The sequence below is a fragment of the Meleagris gallopavo genome, chromosome 5 (genome assembly GCF_905368555.1).
Source record: "Meleagris gallopavo chromosome 5, MGAL_WU_HG_1.1, whole genome shotgun sequence".
NCBI classification, from domain to species: domain Eukaryota; kingdom Metazoa; phylum Chordata; class Aves; order Galliformes; family Phasianidae; genus Meleagris; species Meleagris gallopavo.
In genome coordinates, this window is record NC_139408.1 from 8835084 (window position 1) to 8859005 (window position 23922).

General features: G+C 42.1%; 2 protein-coding genes across 6 annotated transcripts in view; both read right to left on the reverse strand.

Annotated features, from left to right (window-relative positions):
* ZNF143 (zinc finger protein 143) overlaps positions 1–19782 on the reverse strand; it is a 32747-nt gene extending 12965 nt beyond the window's left edge. Inside the window, exons 1-9 of one of the 5 annotated variants that reach the window (XM_085224155.1) lie at positions 19631–19713; positions 10332–10436; positions 9241–9357; positions 8025–8143; positions 7165–7257; positions 6547–6630; positions 6279–6359; positions 5052–5248; positions 2253–2327 (exon numbers count right to left, since the gene is read on the reverse strand). In XM_085224155.1, the coding sequence (XP_085080281.1) occupies positions 2253–2327; positions 5052–5248; positions 6279–6359; positions 6547–6630; positions 7165–7257; positions 8025–8136 (642 nt within the window). In that variant the 5' untranslated portion in view covers positions 8137–8143; positions 9241–9357; positions 10332–10436; positions 19631–19713. Of the gene's footprint in view, positions 1–2252; positions 2328–5051; positions 5249–6278; positions 6360–6546; positions 6631–7164; positions 7258–8024; positions 8144–9240; positions 9358–10331; positions 10437–11865; positions 12689–19630 lie in introns of those variants that run through there. The other 4 variants (XM_010710930.4, XM_085224156.1, XM_085224154.1 and 1 more) reach the window with 4 other exon arrangements.
* A 2342-nt stretch (positions 19783–22124) lies between these two features.
* The window catches only part of IPO7 (importin 7), a 33377-nt gene continuing 31579 nt past the window's right edge, over positions 22125–23922 (reverse strand). Inside the window, 1 exon segment of the mRNA XM_085224153.1 lies at positions 22125–23825. Coding sequence (XP_085080279.1) covers positions 23728–23825 — 98 coding nt within the window. The 3' untranslated portion in view covers positions 22125–23727.

A 23922-nucleotide genomic window follows, 5' to 3' on the forward strand; every position in this document is an offset into this window, starting at 1 on the left:
TATCTGCTGACATGTGGCCTTTTTTACCACAGGCACGTTGCTTGTTCACAGTCAGGTTGTTCACCAGGATCCCCAGGTCCTTTTCCACAGAACTCATTTCCAGCCAGTTGCTCTCCAGTTTCTACCAGTCCACTGGTTATACTTCTCAGGTTCATGACTTTCCACTTCTATTTATTAAACTCAGATTCCTGTTGTCTCATTTCATCTGAGTAATAAACAATATCAGCTGTTCTCACAACTACAAAGGTTGTTATTTTGTCATAAGAGGTGATCGGGCTGGTCAGGCATTATTTCTCCTTTTACATCCACGCTGACTATTCCCAACTGCTAACATGTCTGAAAATGGCTTGTAAGATCATTTGTTCACCTAATTGCTAAGGACTCAGGTGAGGCTGACAGATCTGTAGATCTCCGGATTCTCCTTCTTACACTTCTTGAAACAGGAATGACATTTGCTTTCTTCCAGTCCTCAAAAACTTCCCCTGAACACCATGGCCCTTCAAAGAAAATCGAGAGTGGCTTCGCAATGACGTGACCAAGCTCTATCAGCACTTATGGGCACATTCATTAGGTCCAGTAGATGTGTGCATATGCCCAATTTATTCAAATGTTCCCTAATTCAATCTTTCTTTCAGAGAACTGGTGTCCTCCAATTAAGTAGACAAAAACTCAGAAACTCTTTATTTTGAAGGTAATCACAAATGCATCCTAACTTAGCTCAGACAGGTAACACAGAAGAACAACAAAGGTAACTAAGATCTCAGGTAGGATTTTTATATCACATACACAGCAGTCATATGATTCTGATTTTCATAGGAACAGATGGGTATGACAGATGTGAAAAAAAATAATGCATGATATCCTTTAGGTCACACAAAGGCTTTTATTCTCACCTGTACAAATCACAAAAAGGTTTTTATGCTTTATTTTTTTCTTTGGTGAAAACCTTAACCATACACAAATGGTCTGAATGACTACTCAGCAGCATAACATCTGTTCTGTTCTTCAGTTACTTTGGTCTTTGTAGGAAGAATTTATAAATACACACTTATTTAATGAATTAGTTTCAAATTTAGATAAAGTATCTTAAGTAATACATTATTTCTAAATGAGTTACAAGTAATCACACCAAGAAATAATCACTGAAAATATTTTCAGAAACAACCAATAGCTCTGTGACCCTCACTTCCATGCTCAGCCAAATGAAGTCACCTTACTGGGGGAGATGTCAGTATTTGAGCCTTAACACCTGTTGAAACATCAGATCTTTTTCGGTTATTTGTTTGGAACACGTAATGCTCCATAAGATCAGCACACTTCCATACAGCCATATGTGCTGCCATATGAAATGCAAGATAAAGAACCTGCAGATTCACTTTTTTTTGGACTTGAGGACAAAATCAATATGTAACTGGATATTGGTAACAGCTTGTTTTGCTTAATAGGTTTTTACTTCTAGTTAAAGCCAAACAAAATCTGATTCTATTCTTCTTTGAATTTTGCATTTTGATCGAGTTGTATCCCTATTCCACCCTACAACTGTACAAAACTCCAGAAGTTCTTGATTTATATTTATGGAATATATTTTAATACTATTGATAATTTCTAAACTAGCCCTTCTCTCCTTTCACAAGCATGTCATTCAGACAGCTGTAGATTGTCATTGTTTTAAATATTGTGGGACCTAACTTTAAAAAAAAAATTAAGACGACAGGATTTTGAAGTCATTGTCAGAGGTGAGCCTCTAATTCCCTCTTTCACAGGTAATGTAACATGTTTTACCTCAGAAGATATTTTTCCATCCTCATCTACTTCATCACCTCTGAAATTAAACAAAAAGGAAGAACACTGATTCTTTGATGACCAAATCTTTCTCAGTGCAATGACTTGGTCATTTCTGAACCTGTCACATGAGCATGTGAGGGCATAGGGTTTTATTATTAGTTTTTGCTCTTGTTCCTAATTAGGATTTTACAGATTCCTGGTTAAAGTAAAAAAGGCTTGAGACTTCATAACTTTTACCTATACTTTCCATTACTCTTAGAACTTTTGAGTTAATACCTTTACCTCAATAAGTTTTTATACTTCTATGTAACAACATGATAGCAGAAAAAGAACTGGAAATATTTCTCTGCTTCTTTAGGGTTCACTTGAAGCAGCATCATCTACAGACTAGTAGATTAGACAGTCAGACTATGCACAGAGAAGACTGAAGAAACATGCACATATTTATTTTGTGTTGTGCTACATACCTGCATTTTTTTTTCTTGTTCATTTTCGCCTATCATTCCCGTGCTACTAACACTGTCATTTCCATCAATAGACACCTGAAAAATGAGGTTGATATGGGAAAAACATAGGTTATTTTTATTCATCTGAAAGACAGATTTATAGACAGACAGTTCCTGGATGCTTATTCTTTCATAGCTCTCTAGCTCCCTCTTGAAAGCTGGTTATCCTACAATACATTAGTTTACATGAAAATTCTGCTTGCAGCACCTGCATTATACAACAGGTAAGGTAAGCATCTCAAGACTGTCTTAAAATGACATCAAAAAGAATGCAAAAACTGAATATGCTAGATGAAAAAACAGAGGAAAGTATATTAAATTATTAAAAATTGATAATACTGAGTTCTCAGAGAAAAAAAACCTCAGCTCCTTTAGAATCAAAGTGACAATGTGTCACTTCTTAATTCAAAATAGTAAAATTACAAGAGGTAAGAGAGGACTTGTGTATCTTGTGTATCTTGTGTCTTGCTCTTAAGGTTTATTTTTAAATACAATTGATAGGAAGAGAAAGGTATCTCTGCTTTTCAAGGAACCTAGAATATTTGAAGTGATTACTGAATATGTTCTCAAATGCATTAACTCAGAACAATAGTCATTGTAGTAAAAAACACTAATTTAAAATATACCTTACAAAGTTTCCCACTTCTATGGTTGCCTCTGTGTTGAGCACTCACATTCACAATACCCTCTTACACTCAAGGCTGAGATTGGTGCCCCTAAATTTAGTCACAATTCCTATCTGCAATTCCACTACACGTCCTCTGACTTTATGCATTCTGAGAGCAATAATCTATTTTTTCCTGATTGCTTTGAGAGGAAGGTAGCATTGACTAAGTCTAAAATTAAGAGGATTCCAATTAGCCTTTACATGCGCTCTGCAAGACATGTTGACTATGCCTAAAAGAGAAGTAAGAGATGATGAAAAATGAATATCCTCCACCAATTCCAGTGAGCTTCTCTGCGGTCTTCTTTTAGTGATACATTTCAGAAATATTCTCCTAGTCTCCAAGCAATTTGTGGCTTAGGAACTTCCTGAACTAGAAATCACATGTTCCTACCTAATAGCCCCAGATACATTTTTCTTCCATGAATTTTCTAATTACCCTTTGAATCTAGGGACATAAGTAGTACGAGCAACATTCTACAACTAGTACCATGGCTTAACTTTATGCTGTTTGAAAAAGTATCCTTTCCTTGTTGTCATTGAACCTGTGACCTGAGAGTTTTATCTGATGCTTCCCAGTTCTTACACTGGTAAAGACAATGACAAGTCACTACTCTGTGCCACTTAAAATCATATAAAATTCTCTCATATCCTTACCTCATATATTTCATTTGTTTGGTCATCATTGCTGCCCCTTTCTGTACTTTTTTCAATGTCCTAAACCACCTGCTATTAAAAGTATACATTGCCTTATTATGAAGTCTACATGGACATGGAGTAGAATCATAAAACCACATTTCTCCTTTTAAGAGAAAAACAGGGGTGTAACAATTCAGCTATTACTTGCTTTTGCACACAATGCAGTTTCAGTACTTGGAAATGCACTTTTACTGATTTTCCTTGAGAAGTTCTAGCAGTATGTTTCAGGATAAGGCTGAAATGAAAGCTTTAAGAAAACAAGTAGGTTTTTCCTAGGTATACACAAGTATACTTCAGAATACTAATTCACATTGCAGAACTCTAAAGCACATGTTGAGATGAATAGGAGAAAAAAGCAAATATATTTGCTTCTTCTCCACAAAACAGAAATGTACTTTTATAACAAATTAGTATTAACATAGCTCCTTATTAAAAAGGACAAAGTTCTGATTGATTTAAACCTAGATGAAATAACAGCTAGGCAATGCATAAAAGCGTGTTGCTACAGCACAGCTAACCTTGAATTACCTTTTTACATAATGAAAGTTTAAGGCACAGCTAAATGTAACACAGTCTGACAGGCTTTCTTATGTTTTCTTCAATTACAGCACACAAACATAATGGAAAGAATGGTGTATTTGCCATTTAATCACCCTAACTGGCCTTCTCCCAAAATTTGACAATTCACAGTAACACTTGAGAACAAATTATAAAATTAATTCAACTCCTTTCCAAACCAATACAAGCACTGACAGCAGTCATCTAGGAATCAGAACACTCAGAAAGTATTAAGTCATGAAAGTTGCACTGATCACTGTATATTTAGACCACACTTCACAGAAGTCCACTGAAGTGGAGAATATGAATTTTTAGCCTCAGATTACATTTTTGTTATTAAAAGCATGGATCAGAGAAGCTTTCTCTAAATCCATTAGCTGTCTAATTGTGTTTCTTGCACTTTATTATCATGTAATATCCTTATTGAAGATAACAGGCCCTACTCTTTTCAATGCAAGAAAAAAAAATAAATCATCAGTGGTCTCTTGTTAAGAATAATTAAACTTTGTCCTTCTTTCCAAACTATGTCTTCTGAAGAGGCTCTTCTCTAATCTTATGTATTTTACAGAAAATAGTTATTTACTTGTCCAAATCACTATGCACATCAGCTTGATTCCACATCATATTGGTGTTCAATTTCTTGTTCTCTTTATGTAAGAGCACACACTGGAGCTACCCATACAGTGAGGCACTGTTGTGGCAATTCGGTGTTCTCTCTTAAAAGAGTCTGAAATCTCTCTTATCATTTTATTTCTTAGATCACAGTGGACTTCTGCTGTCAAGCATCATGTGATATGTCATTAAAACATTACAGACAGATGAACTGTCATTCAGCATACCTTAGCTGCATATTGCTCCAAAGCAGTGATGGTATCTGGGTCAATGGCAGCATCTCCTGTGTGAAGACCAGCCACTGTGCCATCAGCTTGAATGGCTAAAATGGTATCTGACTGTGGCATTTGCACTGCGTGGTGAATGTAGGCAGTAGTTCCATCCTCCAGCTGGACTGCTTGTAACGCACTCTGATCATAACTGTCTGAGAAATAATATTATGTCATGTTACAAATGAAAAGGAATAGCAATGTCTGTAAGTAACACAAGAAACTACTGCTGCTTAGGAAACGTCTCCAAAAGCCATATATGTGTCTGATATTTATGAGAAATATAACCAATTAAAATACCACTATGAATAGCAGATTAACATTTTTTCAAGACAACACCATCTACATCTTCTGCACACTTGCAGAAGTGCAAAACCAATTCTAGTCTATTCAATTCTGGTCTAGCTTTATTAACAAAGGAAATCACGACCACAAATATTCTTCCAACTCATTATCCATAATAAAATGAAAACATATGAAAACACATACATCTGATTTTAGAATGTATGGCTCTGACTCTGATACCAGAATCGTGTAAAAATAGATGTAAAATAAACTCTGGATAGTGTTGCTGGCAGTGGAATGTAATTTTTGTCACATTTTAAAATATCTAATTGTTCACTTTTTCAAAAGAAATAGGATTGCTCTTAAGATGAGAATAATCAGCTTCTGCAGCAATCTAGGTTATAATTTAAAATGAATGTTTGCATTTTTGAGCATCAGTCATCACATTTTCAGCCCTACTATTTAAAGACAATATCATCAAGAGATGATCTTTGAAATGTATGTCATGTCTCTACCTTCTTTAGTTTAAAAGGGATTGACTGATTCATTCTTAACTGCTTTCTCTTCTTAATTCTACATACAATTATGGCTGAAATCTGTACAACAGCTTACTTGCTCTATTAATGTGGCATTTACTTACTTTATTGATATCCATAGCTTTAAAAATAAATACACAGCTGTGCTTTTTAAATTCTGCTTATAACTGCTCTGTGATGTCCTAATAAAGAACTGAATCAGACTAATTTCAGTAATTTCTAGGTGCCCCTAAGCAGAAGTAACAAAATAAACTACAATGGGAATCACACTAAATTACGTAATTGTCTAAATACAGTATCATGTTTTGTACTGCTGAAGTTCTGTTAAACCAAAATAATAAATCATTATTCAAAAGCCATTTACCTTTGGAGGTGTGATGAATGAATGCTGTAGTTCCATCCTCCAGCTGAACTGCTTGTCCATCTTCCAAACGCAAGCTGTCCCCTGTTTAGAAAGAATTACAATGCTTTGACAAGAAGTTGAAAAATGCATGTTAGAAAAATTCTCTCTTCAAGATTCTTTGCAAAATAATAAGAAATCAAGCTTTTTAAAATGATTACTGATTAGTTAATGTCTGTATCTATCAGTAATAAAATACTTCAAAATATATTTCTTGTATTATTACACTTACTACTTTTAGTCATGGGTACATGTTGAACATAGGCTGCAGAACCATCTTCTAGTTGAATCACTTGGCCATCCATTAATTTACCATCTGAAATACATGGAGTACTTTTAAAGAATCTAAAGTGTGACACAACCTACTTTAAACACACAGCACATACTTCCTGGATCAGACAGAATATCAGTACAATATCACAGACATACACTGCTTGCTAAAGCTGAAGTATAGTAAGGGGCAAAGAAACAGTGGTTTTACAACTCTAGGATAAAAAAATGGTAAGAGGCATGATGGTTGAAATAAATACACTCAATACAGAACACTAAATTTTATTACCTATCCAGTAGGCAGAATGTTGGTATTTGGGTTTGAAGCATGAAGAGTATCTTGCTTCTGTGTTTGACTTATGTTCTGCATTTGATACCTGCATCTTATTAGTACTGGAAATAAATATTTAGCTGATATTATTACTGCAATACCCCAATTGGGAGTACAGCTTTGAAAACACTGTGAAGATTTTCCCCAGTTTTACTACTCAGAGGGGTTTACAACCCAAGACAGGAGAGGAATACAAATAAAGAGAGGAATACAATGTCAATACAAATCAACTTCCAGTCATTTACCTACCTTTAGAATTGTGCTGTATGTATGCAGTGGAGCCATCAGCAAGGGTAACTGCTTGCAAACTTACACCTTCCATGTTTTCTATGTTGTCACCATCTAGTAAAGCAAAAGGCTCATATTCACAATTATCAGCATCAAACTTTAAAAATCACCAGTTAAGCACCTCCAAAAATGATGACATCCCTTACAACCCATGATTTTAGAAATACTAGTAGGTTTTCTGCATTTTCAACCTTGAAGATATACTGTAGTCAGATGTTCAAGACCTAGCTCCATAAACAGGACAGCCAAATGTTATTTGCTCTAACTAGAAAAGCTGTGTTATTGAATAAATGATTGCAAAGTTTAGGTTTTAGGGAAAATATTAATTAGGTAATGCGTCCCAACAGTGAAATAATGATATCTATTTGTATCAATAATTTTATTTTGTACACTATTACCTACCATTAGTATATGCAAATCTATTTAGACTAAAATACTTAGGCAAAAGATTTTATCAGTGAAAATCATACCAAAGCTGCCAGAAAATACCATATTTAAACCAATTCAAATCACCAACCTATTTTAAAATTTAAATAGTTTAAAATTTGTTTTGGTGCATAATGAAGTTACAAAGTATAAAACAGTAAAACCACTGTGAGAATTGTCAGATTTTCGAGTATCTATTTTGATACGTTTATACTCCTATTACCTTAATTAAGAGATCACTCTCTTAATTAAATCAGTGAACTTCATCTCAGCTAAGAGTAATCTGCTGATTTGCGTTAGATTCTTCACTTAGAATACACTGCTTGAGTTTTAGAGTTTTATCTGACCTTCTAACAGAAAAGACACAATAATATACATTTCAACTGAATGCTCACCTTGCACGGCTACAGCTTCTGTCAGACAGAGAGTCACATGCTGGGCCTCCATTCCTCCTCCAGAAAATTCAGTCATTCCCTGAGAGTCTCGGTTTATCTGAGCTAGTAACATTGTCTGCCTAAAAAGAAAGCATTCACAGGACATCAGTACAAAATCTAAATACTGAAGCAGAACTAGTTAAATACAATCCAAGATTAACTGGATTTTTATGCAACCGCTACAAACATTTTTTGTTACCTTCCACACACAGATGATGCAATGAATGAATGAGAGAACTGTAAAATAATCCAATGGGGAAAAAAAAAAAGTTATTTGAAATAGTTAAGTATTGCTATCTCAATTAATTAAGCTATTAAGAACTTCAGGTAGCAGTTAGTAAACTGAACTTGAACTAACATATCGTCTTTATTCCAGCTGGGACCGAACTGTATTCTTCAGAGTGTATGATGCTGTGACTCGGTTCTAGGAGAAAAACAATGTTGATTACACACTGAAGTTTACAGCTGCTGCTAAGCAGCATCATACAGAGCTGAGACCACTCTCAGAGAATGGCACAAGGAGCTGGGAGGGAACAGAATCAGGATGGCTGACCTAAACTGTCCAGAGGGATATTCCATACCATAGGACATCAAACAGAAGGAGTTTTGAAGGGAATGGCAGTTCATCTCTCTCTCTTTTGCTACTCGGGAGCTAGCTGGGCACTGATCAGGAGGTTATGAGCAATTGCTTCTGCACCATGTGTTACATGCACTCATATTTATATATAGTCATAACAGTTATCCTTGTCTTTATCTTAGTAACCAGTTTTATCTCAACCCATGACTTCTATCTTTTTCTTTCTTTTCCAACTCTTATCTCCCATCTCATTGGGAAGGAGGGAGTGAGCAAATGAATGTGTGGTGCCACCAGCTGGGTTAAACCACAACACATGCAAAGAAAAAGAATTACAGAATCACAGAATGGCCAGGGTTGGAATGGACCTCAAGGATCATGAATCTCCAACCCCCTTGCCACATGCAGGGCCATCAACCTCCCCATTTAATACCAGACCAGGCTGCCCAGGGCCCCATCCAACCTGGCCTTAAACACCTCCAGGGACAGGGCATCCACAACCTCTCTGGGCAGCCTGTTCCAGCACCTCACCACTCTCTCTGTAAAGAACTTGTCAATGAAAAATGAAAAAAATTGTGTCAATGATGGTACAAATAATGATACCTTTTTGTTCCCAAAATTAAAATGAAGTTGTCGATTCACTCATGGTCACCCATAACAACAGCAGAGCTTTCAGTCTATCAACAACTCCAGTGCCAGCAAGAAGTTCAGGATCACATACTGGTGAAACACATACTTGATTAGCAAATCTGAATGGTCCAGGAAGATTTATATGTAACTACCTATAAGGATATATACCTAAATTAATAAATGATCTTACAACAAAATGTGTTAATAACAGACAGTGATTACTAAGTGATTGGGCACAACTCTGTAGGTATCTCAGAGAACCAGCCATTCCTCTGGATACTAATTTTTCACCCAGGGCTTCCAATGGGATATTAAGATATTGAATCTGAAAGGATGCTACTAATTTTTAGTATTAGTGGAGAAAGCAAATTCACATCACTGCATCCTACTAACTCAGATCTTGGCTTACACCTCAGAAAAAATGAGTCACATACAGAGAGATGCATGAATGAAAAAGATCACATGAAATTGCACTGTAGGCTACACAGCATTAAAGCATTTTCTTTTTTTTCACTAATGTATTTAGTGGAGTTCTTACAGTAATCGGCAGTTAGATAATTTCAAAAAGAAGAGTATAGATAAACAAGCAAGGCTCTTAATCTTATGGTTCTGTGACATGCTTTGTTGTAATTCAAGGTTGAGGAGAATAATCTAGGATTTCAAATTTACTTCTGGTTAAATTTCTAAATAGTTTTTTATTCTTCTACGCTATGAAAATCTGCCTTTGAATGAGCAAACTCATCAGTGGGCTCAAAAACCAAGGAGACACTCACATACACTAAGTTAAAACTAAGGAACAGTGAAAGCAAAGTAGACCATTTAGGACTTATGCCTACAGGATGCCAGCAGTATTTATAAGGTTTGGCACACTGATTCAGTAGTCGAAGAGTATATCCAAGTCACATTTTCCAAGTAGATCCAAGTGACTCTGCAACAGTTTCTATTTTCCAGCATGACAGAAGGAGCCGCTCTGCCATCTCCAATTTAGTGGCTTTAGACAAGTAGCTTTGCTCCCTGTTCCCCATCGATACCCCCCTCTCCTAAAACAGGGAGAGAACTCTCACCTAGAAAGCACTTTGCTCATAAACCACAAATGGGAGACCATGCAAGAGCTACAGGACTGGCTTAAGCAAGCACGGAAGCAGCCCTTTCTTCAGCATTCAAGTATCCTGTGGTGATTAAGAACAGAAAACCCACACAGTTAAAGAAACAAACTAGCAAAATAAATAAATTTTAAAAAGTTTTATCTCAGATTAGTTTGCTGGGACTGCTTCTCTGGAGGTACTGCCAGCTTGTAGCAAGTCTAATTAAGTAATTATGGTATTAGATGCTAGTGGGGAACAAAGTTTATTTACCCTCTTAACTGCTAACGCAGAGTTCTGTATTGACAGCGCTTCCCATTCACTCAATTTTCAGGACACCTTGTGGAGGTAGGCTGCAAATCAACCAGATTGTTTCATACAACAGAGAAGAAAGGCTACAGAGCCTCTCTTTGATGGTGTTGTGAAATCATTCTAGCAGGGACTGGACTTTGAAGGCCTCTCATTTGGGTTTTTTTATTGAGAATTCCCTCTCCTAGCAAAGCATCTTTTAGGAAGCCCTCAGCATCGTTAGCGCACAATCTGTCTTCAAAATAGAAACAGGAACTCCCTCCAGAATTTATGCTGTTTTCTTAAATTTTGAGAAGCACAGAAGAAGCAAAGCCACACAAGAGCCTTAGCAAAACACATTGCTTGAAAGCTCAATGGCTATTTTGTAAGAAAAAAAAAATAGATTTAATGCAGATAACCATGTTGCTGCTTTTCCTCAATTCTGACCCCTTTCAAAATGCCCCTTGCAATCTATCCTCCTCCCAACCCTCCGCCCTCCTACTAACTTACCTCATCTCCATCCCTTCTCCTCAAAGACACTTTTCTTCTTCAGGTGGCCCTGTCACAGTACCAAATTTCCAGCACATTTTTCTTCATGCCACCCTTGTCACCAAAATAACCCAAAATCTGTGCAGGGAGGAATACCCTCAAGCTAAAGGACATGCTGCTCCCTCTAAAGGTCCCTTCTCACTCCCTAGCAGGGAAGACAAATTAAGTGGACAGGCACTATGAGGTCTGAGGAAGAGCATGGGGAGGGAATAAGGGCAATGAAAAGGTGGGTAACACTGTAGAGAAATGGATTGGGATACCTTCAGAGAATCCATTGTTTTGCTGACGCAACATCACACAAAATAAACTTTTTGTTTCTTTGTTCAATTAGAATAGCCAACTACTGGGGCTACTGCCAAGAAAGGTTATGGACTCTCCATCATCCATGCAGGTGCTGAAGATGATGTGACACAGCCCTGGGCAACCTGCTTCAACGGATCCGCCTGGAGCAGGGGCTGGCTCAGGTAACTTCTGCATCTAGATCACTTCCAAGAGACAATGCTCTGAGTCTCTGGTTATCCAATCATTTTGGTACGGCGTACTTTTAGAACAACATCACCATGCTGTTGGTACATCACTCATCATGGAAATCACTTCCTATCATGTTTTTATTAATTCATGGCTTTTTTGTTTGTTTGGAAGCCAATGTGCTTTGATCAAACTGAAGTCTCTTCCCTACCTCAGCTCCTTTATTCACTCTGCTTCCTCTCCTTTCTGCTAACTGCCTTATATGATGGTCTCTTCCCAGCTTCCAGCAAATGTCTTTACCCTTCTTCCACTCCAAGTCACGCCAGCTTCTCTCCCTAAGCTACTTCAACCTTCTGTGTGCCAGGAACTTGTCCGCAAGAACCTGGAAGAGAAAGTCTTCCTTCATCATCCTCAAATCCCACACCTCTAGTTAAAAAGCAGTTGAAAGTGGCCATTTTTAGGAAAACACACCAGCCCTGGCCTGAAATCTCTGCAGTCACTAAACAAGATCCACGTTTTCCAGTTCATCTCAAAAGCTGTCCTACAGGAAGACATGCATGCAGTCACGAGGTACTCACTGAACTGAAAACATAGGACTTGATTCTGTGAGCTGTTGCAGATCTTTACAGACTAGGTGCAAGTTGTAGTTTTGAAAGACACGCATCAATGTATTTGGGAAGATTTTTTAAAGGACTGTAATACACACTGCGTACCCGACATGACTGATCACCAGGATACTCCTACGGCATTCATGCAGAGAGGATCTTACCTTTTTAAGATGGTTGAAATGCTACCCAGAGAAAAACCAGCCTGAGACAGAAAATAGCTGAAGCCTGAACCCCCTGCACTGAAAACAGGAGGAAGCAAAAGGCAGTCACAAGAGAGGACACTGAAACAAGTCTCGCACCATCAGGCACAGAGAGAAAGCAGCTTGTTCAGTGTATTGCTGATGAAAGTTGTACCAGAAATGTGAAACATGCCACCCACCAGGGTACACAAACACTAACTTTTATTAATTTTTTTAAATATATGTTTATATTTATCTAAAATTCTCCAAACAGGAAAAACCGTATGATCTAACACACTAAGTTCCTAACACTTAGATACATGGAAGCATAGGGGGGAGGATTTCTCATGAAGATCTCATGAAGCTGCATGTTAGAGGGCTCCTGCAACTAACACTGTATTCCTTCCCCCACTAACATTCACATTACCAGACATCTTCTTTTTGGTGCTGTCACCTGTTTTGCAGAAAAGATGACATGCTAAAAGAGAAGATTTTATGTAAGCTCTATATGGCAGCTGAAAACAGGAGTCTGGGCTGAAAATCAGGAATGGAACAACTAGAAAACAGCAGGTGGGATGGAACTGAAAGAAAAGCAGGCACTGGCAGAGGGCATGGTGCCATGCAGCACAAATTGGGTTTGGAGGAGTGGGAAGGCAGGCAGCTGAAGACAGCATGAAGGACACTGAGACCCTACGTCGCTGAGAACGTGGCAATTACAGCTGGAAAACAAAAACTGGAATTTGGCATTGATAGAATTATTATAAGATTGTATTGTTGGACAAAGAAAAAACCGGTAGTGACAGCAGCAGAAACTCCTGAAGAGAGAAGAAGAAAAAAGGCTGATACTTAGGACATCGGTAACATGAAAGAGAATAAAGTTATTAATAGAAGCCAAGGAGGAAAAGTTAGGGTTACAAAATGCAAGGAGAGAGAAGACAGACTGAGCAGTGCCAGGTGAAAGAACCGTGAAAGACAGACAGGAAAAAGGCTGTTCCAGACATGAGGTAACCCTGTGATTGCTCACCCTTGCCACACAGACAGCACAGGAAGTTTGAAATAACATCCATCTACTTAATTTAAAAATAAACGCTGCTTTTATTTTTAATACACTTCTAATGATGTGCAAAACCACTGTAATTTTGCAGTGCTTACAAAAACAGCAGACGATAGCCAACCTGGAAAAGTGAAGTGGCCAACAACACAACCCCGTACCTGTTAATATCTCACTAAGGAATTTTAGGAAGCTGTGTTCCTGATTGATAAACCTGGATCCCAAGTTCAGTTCTGGCTGCAGTATATCGTATCGTAGAATGGCTTGGGTTGAAAAGGACCACAATGCTCATCCAGTTCCAACCCCCTGCTGTGTGCAGGGTCACCAACCACCAGACCAGGCTGCCCAGAGCCACATCCAGCCTGGCCTTCAATGCCTCCAGGGATGGGGCATCCACAACCTCCTTGAACAACCTGTTCCAGTGCATCACCACCCTCTGTGTGAAAAACTTCCTCCTCATATCTAACCTAAATCTCCCTTGTCTCAGTTTAAAACCATTCCCCCTTGTCCTATCACTATCCAATTAGGTCCCTTAAGAACTGATACAACTGTCAGTATCAGTATCATTTCCCCCAAGCAGTTTGATTAATAAGTAGTTTGTGAAAAAACACAATTACTACCTACGATTAGCATTCTGGTTTAGTGCACTTCAACTGATAATTAACAAGCATTGCAGCCTGACGGGTCTCAGGGCAAAAAGTGGTGGGTATGGACTGAAAAACAGAGCTGCCCAGAAACTTTGTGTGTTACAGGACTGAGGATTAGATCAGCAGTTGCATGAAGGCATCAGGCAGTGCTAGAAATCAGAAATACAGTCAGAAATACAGATGTGACAAAACGAAGGCTCTCACAAAGCTTCCTTCTGTTCCCAGCTGTACCTGTATGACAGTCCTTCCCAGTATAACTTTGAAATCTGGAAGGTCAGAACTGACATCTAGATCCTGTCCATGCTTTGATCAAACATTTCAAGAGATAAGACATGGACTTCTTTCTCCTTCAACAGCCCTTGTCTCTTTCAGCATTATATTGTTGCATTACAATGTTGATTTCAGACTATAATTGGTCAGCGTGGATTGGAAAAAAAATATATAAAAATTGGATTTTTATAATGTATAAGAGAAGCTCCTTGATGTCAGGCATTTCTCACTTTCTTGGTGCTTTGTTCTATCATCTTCGCTTCCCATATTTTTTCCTGTTCTTGCAAAGGGACCCAGGACATAATTAAGCAGCCATGTCCATAGGATGGACACAAGACTGAAACAAAGACCAAAACCTCTGCAGAAGACACTGCTAACAGCTGGATTCAGCCAGACCAGCCGTTAAAGACATGTAAGACACACAATTTAATAGCACACCACAGCAGTGTTTTCTTGATGGCAGGAAGCATTGCACACCCAGCTGAGAAGAACCTAATCAGTCCCGACAGCAGTGCCAAGTGCATGAGCACCATGTCTGTGTGCAGCATGGCAGCACCACTAAGCCACAAAGACATGTGTCGCCCTGAGGAGAGGCTTGCAGTCCCACCCAAGGCTCCACTTTACTCTTTTTGCAGTACTTCAGCCCTCCCAATCTTCCAGAGATGCGCTGTCTTGATGGTAATGCAGCTCCCTTCAAGACTCATTCACTGTCAGAATTTGATCCCTTCACAAACAACACGTGAACACAAATTTACCACTGCCAGAACATAGCACAGCTCCATGTGAGTAGTAAGAACACAGAACTTTATGTCTTTAGCTCATGTTCCGGCACTTCTTTTCCCATCACTGTGCAGTCAGCTATGAGTGCTTGCTTCCTCTGCTGCCTGAACGTATTAGAGAAGAAATGATTGGTTAGGCAGCGTGGGGTCAATCTCCATCAGTGGCAGCTGTGGGACAAACAGCTCCCCTGCAGGCAGCAGTGCAATGCTCCCACCTCCCTGGAGCGGCAGCACTCCATGGCAGCCCTGCTGTGGGTAAACCCCAGGGACCAGCACAGCTGTAGGCTCTGCTTCAGACCAGAGTCTGTACCAAAGCAGCAAATTAGATGTCATTGACAGCACTGCTACATTGGGCAAATAAGAACGTGCATGTTCAGAAACTGAGTTAGGCCTGGAGTCAGAGGAAAGCTTGTTGGTCACCGTCCACTCAAATCCTCCATATCTGCTGAGGCTGCCAGCAAAATCAGGAATTTTGACCAAGTATGTGGATATGAGTTAATCAGTAACAACTGCAGATGACAAATTAGCTGTGGTTTCCATCAATGTTTGTATGGCAGGAACTTCCTCCAACTCCTCACTCCAACCTCAGAAGAATACCTATGAGCATCTCTGTTAACAAAAACCTGCATTTCAGAGAATTTTCAGTTCCAGAAGAAAATCCATCCGTTGGGATCATTACCCACTTTATGGACCTGGGTGTTTCCTTCAGTCTTTCAGGAGCCCTTGTGGCACAGGGACAGGTTACCTGCATCACACATCTCTATCAGGCTCACCTGTTTCCTTGTAGGACAGAAGAGTAAAACTGACCACCTGATGATGGGGAAAGAGCAGAAGGCATGCTTCTGCTTCTCTGCAGCGACATGACAATACAGGAAGAAAAATCAGTGGCAAGGAAAGGCAAACACAGGTTGGCTGGGATGCTACGGTACATACATACATGTGTCAGAGGCAGCAGCTAAAAACGACACTGTGGGAAGTAGAAATCAGGGGGATGATCAAGGAAGAGGGCAAGAGTCAAAATGTTAAGAGCAAAAGAGTAACAAAATCATCAAACTAGAACACTAAAAACCAGTTCTGCCTCTTAACTATTTGTAGTCTGTGCACTACACCTGACACTTAAAGAATTTCTCTGAATATCAGGAATGTGCCTTTTGATGTGTGTGAAAACTCACCTGCATTTAGCTGAGCCCTATCATTTGGAAAACAGTTTGACACGCACCAACTGAAGAATCCTCAGAAACTCAATGACAGCATTTCTGAAAGACTCCATTCACATGGAACATGTTTTAACCCAAAACTCTAAGGTGACAGCTTACACATGATGGCAAGGAATGATCAATATCCTGAACTCTAATGGAAACCCAATGGAATCGTAAGGGGGAAAAAAAACAAAGCTGTCTTCTTTTCAGCTTTATTTAAAACAAAAGCTCATGTATTTTAAAAGGCCATTACATTAAGTCTGTAACAACACTCCAAAGTTAGTAAACACTAACATTTGCAGTCCAAAAGGACCTGGATGGGCTCGAAAAGCAGGCCTGTGAGAACCTAATGAAGTTTAAGGTCAAATGCAAGGCGATGCACTTGGGTTGAGGCAATCCCAGATATGATTACAGACTGAGAAGAACTCCTAGAGAGCAGCTCTGCAGAGGAAGGACAAAAAACTGGACATAATCCAGCTGTGTGCTCTTGGAAACAAAAGGACAATGATATACTAGGCTGCATCAACTGGGGGGGGGGGGAGGAAAGGGGAGGGGATTGTGAGGCCCTATCTGGAGTACTGTGCCCAAGCCTGGCGCTGCCAACACAGGATGCAGAGCTGTTGGAATGGGTTCAGAGGAGGGCCACAAAGATGGTCAATGGGCTGGAGCACCTCTCCTGTGAAAAAATGTTGAGGGAGTTGGGCTTGTTCAGCCTGCAGAAGGCTCCAGGGAGACCACAGTGCAGCCTTCCATTACTTGATGGGAGCTTACAAGCAGGAGGGGAAGTGACTCTTTATGTGGTCTGGTAGTGATAAGACAAAAGGGAACAGCATTAACTAAAAGAGGGGAGACTTAGGTTAGACTTAGGAAGGAGGGCAATGAGACATTGGCACAGCTGCCCAGAGAAGCTGAGGATGCTCCATCCCTGGAGATGCTCAAGGCCAGGCTGGATGAGGTGTTAGGCAGTCTGATCTAATGGGTGACAGCCACACTCATGGTGGGGGGGGGGGGGGGTGAAACTAGATGATCTTTAAGGTCCCTCCAACCTAAGCTGTTCTGTGATAAAGTGGACCTTAACTTGGACGCATTTGTTCATTTCAATAGGGACGTCTACTTACAAAGGTGTAAAAAGCACACCAGGAAAGCCGCTCATTTCAGAAGTACTCTCCCAGGCCAAAGCAGCAGAGCAGGACTTGTTCTAACAGTGTCCATTAGCTCCTCACAGTGAGGATCTCACACCACACAGCACTGTGGATTTGGGTGGCCAAGGGATCAGCTCAAGGCAGGTTCTACACTGCCTCCATTACGTGGGGTCACTGATTCAGCAGCCCATTCTTTTGCACACCAGTACGTTCTTTAGGATGAGTCAGGACAAGGAACTTTTTCAGGAAAGATCATAAGCTTGAGCAATACCTGTAATCAACCATTCCAAATCCTCTAACACAGCTGATGTGCATTATGGAGGTACAGTCCAACCCCCTTCAATATTTGCTGATAAATGGAGCAAAAAAAAAAAAATAGGCAGAGAGTCTGATCGATCACTGCTGTTTCTGGATATCCTTCTCAGACATTTGCTGAACTCACTCTGGCCAAGTATCTATACAGATAAGCATAGATAAATATATACTCTCACATTTTAATGAAAGCCCAGCACAGATGGCACCCAGGAGGAGGCCCTGACACCACAGGCGCTAGCAGAGGCCCTCAGCCTGGCTGTGCTGTGCGTGCAGGTGTGGAGCCAATAGTGGCAGCTCATGACCTTGTAGCTCAGCTGGGAGACAGCACAGCAGCACCATCTGCACCCTGCCTGTGCTTCTGCCAGTTCCACCCCCCTGGGCAGCACAGTGCAGCGTGTGGGCCAGAGGCAGCCTGACCTGCTGAACCTGAGATGGTCCAGAGATAAACACACATTTACAAAGCTAATTCTGGCACTCACTGCTGGGGAATATTTACTGCTATTATCTCTGTCTGTCCCCTCTGAGAGAAGGGAGTCCCAGCATGATGCCCAAACACAGACATTACCATGATGACACAGGGTGAACTAAGTGATGTTCTGGCTAAGGACATTTTCAGCCTGGCTGGGGCATTTGCTTTACTTGAGCCATACAGTGTAAGGCAGAACAATAATTCTGCAAGCGGGATACAGGAAATGAAACATTATTTCATTATTGTAATGAAAATAGTTTATGTAAATTATGTAATCAATCTGGAATACGTTTCTCAAAAACCATTTCAACGTTTATCCCACAAGGCCCAATTAAGCCGCCATCTGTACCAACACAGCCTCGTGCTGTTTGAGGGCACATCCCCGACTTCCATCTTCCACAGCGATTCAGACGGGAAGCTCCCAGCCTACATACACCGCGTTAAGGCCCAGCCCACGAAACACAAAGAGAAAAACCACCACAACGCGGTTCTGTTGCACTCCGTCATTTCAAAACTGTACGACGAGAGCACTTACAGAGGAAATACGCAGCGCGTTATGTGCATGTGCTCTTACAGAGGCGTGCCGTACAGGTAAAGACGTCCCGCTTCTCGGGTACCACCACCTGAAACGCGGCCAGCAGAGCCGGCACACGGGGCTGCGGGGCCCGGTGGGCGCACAGCAGCGGGGCAGGATGCTGAGAGCCGCCGTTCCGGGGAGCAGGACGGCTCGCGTGGGACGCGCCGCACGTAACCCATGGTGCGGCCCCGAGGCGGTTGGGAGGGCCGAGGCACCGCGCCGCGAGAATAAAGGCGTCGCGTTCAGCAACGCCGAAAGCTCTCCGAACCCGCCGAGCCGCGCTCGCGCACGGGGAGGTTCCGCTGCGAACGGCCAGGGCCCGGCCCCGGCCCGCTGCCCGCCTCCCTCCGGCCGGCGGCCCCCGCCCGTGACGCGGTGGCCAACGGCACCCCGCGAGGGGGCGGCCGGCGAGGCCGGACGGGGTCCCCCGGGGCACGGGGTGCCGCCGGGCGGGGCGGGGGGCGGCGGCCGTGCCCGGGATGGAGGCCCGCCGGGCCCCGAAGCCGCGCTGCCGGCGGGAGGAGGAGGCCGCGCGGGCAGCGGCGGCGCGGCGGTCCGTCGGCGTCGCCTAGTGCCGCGCTGCCGCCTGCCCCCGCTCGCTCGCTCGCTGCCCCTCGGCACAGCCCCGCGCGCGGCGCGCAGGGTGCGGCCCGGCCCGGTGGCCCGGCGCCGCAGCCCCAGCCGGAGATGGCGGTGGTTAGAATAAGGCACACTGGGTAAAAACACATTTATATACGAACCTCGCCGAGAAATTTTCCAACAATTCCTCCGTCCGACCACCATGCACCAGGACAGGAAACGGCCGCCTCAGCGCCCGCCCGCCTCAGCGCCGCCCCGAGCCGCGCGGGCGGGCTCTGCGCCCCGAGCTCCCGCCGCTCCCATTGGACATGCGGCGCCGCGCGGCACCGCCTTCGCTCGCCATTGGTCGCCTCCAGGCCCCGCGCCGATGCCCATTGGCTAGGCGCCCGCGGCCCCGCCCCGCGGCTTCATGGCGGCTCGGCTATGCTGGGTTCGGGGCCGCCGCGGCCGCCATTTTGTACCGCGGGGAGCGAGGCGCTCGCGCGTCAGGAGGGGAGCGGGCGCCATTTCCTTCTCCGGGCCCGGCGGTGGCGGGGCACGCCGCGGGTCCCTCGGCGGGGGCGGAACAGAGCACGGCGGGGCGGGGGTGGCCGCCCTAGGCAGCGCGAGGGCCTCTCCGCGGACGGGGCGCCGGGAGCCGGGCCGCCGGCAACGGCGGAGAGGAAGGCGGGCTGCGGCCGGGGCCTCGCGGCGACGGGCTCCCACCGCAAGCACGGGCGCCGAGCGGAACGGAGCGCTCGGGGCTGGGGGCGGGCGGCGGGGCCGTGTGCCGCGGGGTCTGTGCCAGCCGCCCCCGGGTGCGCTGTGCTCCGCGTCCGCTTCAGCCCGGCTCCCGCGGAGGAAGGTGTTGTATAAAGCAGCCTTGAGGGATGCTCGTTCCGAGGTGGTTTTAGGAGTGCAGTAATCCGGCAGCAGCTCCAGAGGCAGTGAAACGCGTGGCAGAACAGCCGTAGGTCGCTGCCGCGCGGCATTGCAGCACCTCGGGGCACCGTCGCTCCGTGCGGCAGCGAGCGACTGAACTACCTTGGTTAGCATCACACGCTACGCGTGAGGAAGGACTGGAAGACAAGTTAATAAAAGCAGGACAAAACGGGCCGTGAGGCTTAACGGTGCTTCTCCAAGAACTGGTAATTGCAAAAAGGAGGAAATTTCCGTTAGGAAAATGCAGGTTAACCTGTGCAACTGATTACCGGCTATCAGTCACAAGGCACAGCACAGAGCACCTGGATGCACGTGCAGCGCTTTGTAATTACTCCACTGCACACTGAGTCTTGCAGTTTCAAGGCTGTGACACATCTGACCATAGCTTTGATGTACTGCACCAAAACCTAGGTTCTTCTTAGGGAAAATGTTACCGAGCTTACACAACTGGTATAGAGTATGTCAGCAGCATTTGAGAGGGGAAAACAAACATCAGAGCTAAGCAACAGAACTCCCAAGTACTGTCAGAACGCAGTTACATTCTAAACCCCACACCAAAATGAGCAAAGATGGAGGAGTTGCTTAAGATGTTTATTAATCAAAGGAAATCTTCCATAATAGAAAAAAACAGATTTTAGACTTCCCAACTCTTCCTTTAGAGTTGCATTATCCCTGAAAAATTGAATGGGTAAGTGCAAGTTTTAGGAGAATTTGACATGTGCATCACCAAATGGAAATGGTGCATCATGAAATGCACTATCACCACCACCAATGTAAAACTGTGCTGCAATTCATATACATTTCTTGGAGCAAAGGAAAGCAAAGTTGTAGGATCCATTTTTTAAAAAGCTGCTCATTTCTAACCGGTCTAGTTAGCACATGAAAGCACCCTTGAAGTAAGGCTATCCGCCAAGATAAACTTCCTCTCTCGATGTAGAAAAGTGAAGTTTTAGAAATAACAATGGCACGAAACTGGTAATTTTCCCTCTTTTTTCATCTGCTTTGTACACACAGCCTTCTTGCTGCTGCGTTGCATCTCTTACCCTCAGGCAAAAGCACCATCTGCCCTAAAATGTTCTCAGACTTTCCTGGTAGAGCAGGAACTATATGAGATAAGCAGATACCCAACAAGCAGATGTTCAGAAATGATTCAAGTCCAACTGCGTGTTTTTCAAGGTTGAGGAATGCACAGGAAAAAACATTCTGTGATTACACATCACCTTTTCCTACAAGATAAAACTGTTCAGAGATGAGCTTGAGGCCAGAGTACACCTGTGGGTGCTCAGGAATTATGCATTTTATACAAGACAGTTCTGCCCTGTGTACTTAGCCAGTCAGCTTAGGGCTCACTACGTAAGTACTACTGTGGCTCCCATAACACTAGCATAACAGATACTTTGGATTCAATACTGAATTTTTTAGGCCTTTTCACCTCAAGTGCAATATCCATCAAGTCTACAGTTTCCTTCAAGTACCCCTTTGGTATCACAATAGAGCAAAGAGACAGCATAATGCTGCCTCAGCCTCTCACGCCAGCACTCTGCAGGGAAGTGTTTTTCACCTAAGAAAGGCTGTCCAGAGAGGATGGAGTGGAAAAGCCCCGTGTACCTAGCTCACAGCACAGCACTAGCCATCCTGTAACAAACAGAAGGCAGAGAACCATGCCAGTCAGCAAGGAAACCCCACACCAATTCCAGCTATGCTGCTGATGCAAAAAAAACACACCACACAAACCAATTTTCTGAAGACTGCATTTTGAGTATCATAATATATATATGTGCATTTCATTTTTACAGATATAAACTCAGTTTATTTTTAACCTGTATTTAAATTTTGGAGGCTTACATTAAATTAAGGTAGCTCATTTAATATCAATTGTAACAGCAGGTGACATTTTTATATAAAAACAGCCAAAAGAAAAAAAAAAAACATTTGATTTAAAAGACCTGACACCAATGATCTCAAGGCAAGATCAAAAACCTATGGATTTATGCTTTAAGAAAAGAAAGGGGGGGCATATGAGCCAACCCATTCACAGCATCTCCCTGCTGGCTTCTTCATACAGTGGTTTTCATAGTGGTCCCAGAGGGAACTGTATTTCGCCTCTCTAGCTAAAATACTAGTTACTATAGCAACTTTGAAAGAAGAAAATTGTGGCTTCAAAAATGGAAGATTGGCAAAACTTCAAATACACTGTCTGGATCAGGCAGACAATCGTATGTTAACACTGGGAGTGCACTTGCACTGCCATGGTGGGGGGGAAAAAAAGGTTTTGCAAAATTATGGGAAAAGTTGCATTCATAGATCAAAGCCCAGGTTAGCCAAATTATTATTTTTTTAATAGATTGCATATATAGATGTTTCATCCACACACTTCAATCAACTCATTTAAGAGCAGAACTTCACATCTAATTTACATGCTTCAGAAAAGATCACTTTCTCAGTGCTTACAATGAACATTTGTATCCAAATTGTAACTCGTACAGTGAGATCTTTAAGAAAAACAAAGGACACAGAGGGTGTTGCTATTTTTTTCTTTTTTAGCAGCAATGAAATATCACTAACCCCTTTTTTACAGAACCGAATTCAAGTCACAGCCAGAGGTGACTGCACCACAAAGTCACCAGGTACAAAACTGCTAGTTCATTTTAAATTAATAACTTGAAATTATTTTCCCCAATACATCCCTTATTTTTTATTTTTATTTTTTTATAAACAGCAAACATTTTGCTATTTTTGTACATAGGCTAGCAGGCTTGTTTCAATATGAAAGTGCTAATTCATTTACAGATTTATCAGTTATGTAGTGCTACATTAAGTGTCCAATATTCTACATATGAACAATCTTGATAAATGGAAACGATGAAGATTAAGTAAGGCTATCTGATTACCTTATTTACACTGAAAGAATAGACACCCAAATAAGGAAGGGAGAAAAGGGAAGTTGGGCAAATACTCATACTGCCACAGGTGTAAAAATTAAGTCTGCCTCCTAACTTGTACTGTAAATGAGATTTTAAATAGTCCTGCAGCCCATGCCTATTTTTTTTCCTCAGAAAAAGAAAAGCTGCCTTCATGACATCCCTCTTGATTTCCGATTTCCAAAGTGTGTCATTTGAAGCTTTAAATTCAGATTCTTCCTATCTTCAAAAAAACCCTCTAGTTTGCTTTCCAGTATTAGACTGCATGATCAGGTCCCACATCTGGGGCTTTTGTCCAATCTATTTATCAATTAGTTTAGAGTGAGCTGTAGATAACATGAACCAATTCTGGAACCACTATTGGGAGGAACACAAGCTCTTCACTACAATCACACAGTAGCAGGAAAAGTGATAACTCAATTCATTCCTGGGGCAGGGCCTCCAAAATTAAACGAAGTTGGCACGACCGGAGCATTGAATTTGTATCCTCCATGCTTTTCAATCATTTTGGATTCTAAAAAAAATTAAAAAGAACAAAGATAGAAGGAAAATTAATCAGTGCCCATAAAGCAGAAATGCATCAGGCTCCAGCAGGCACTTACAGTTATGCT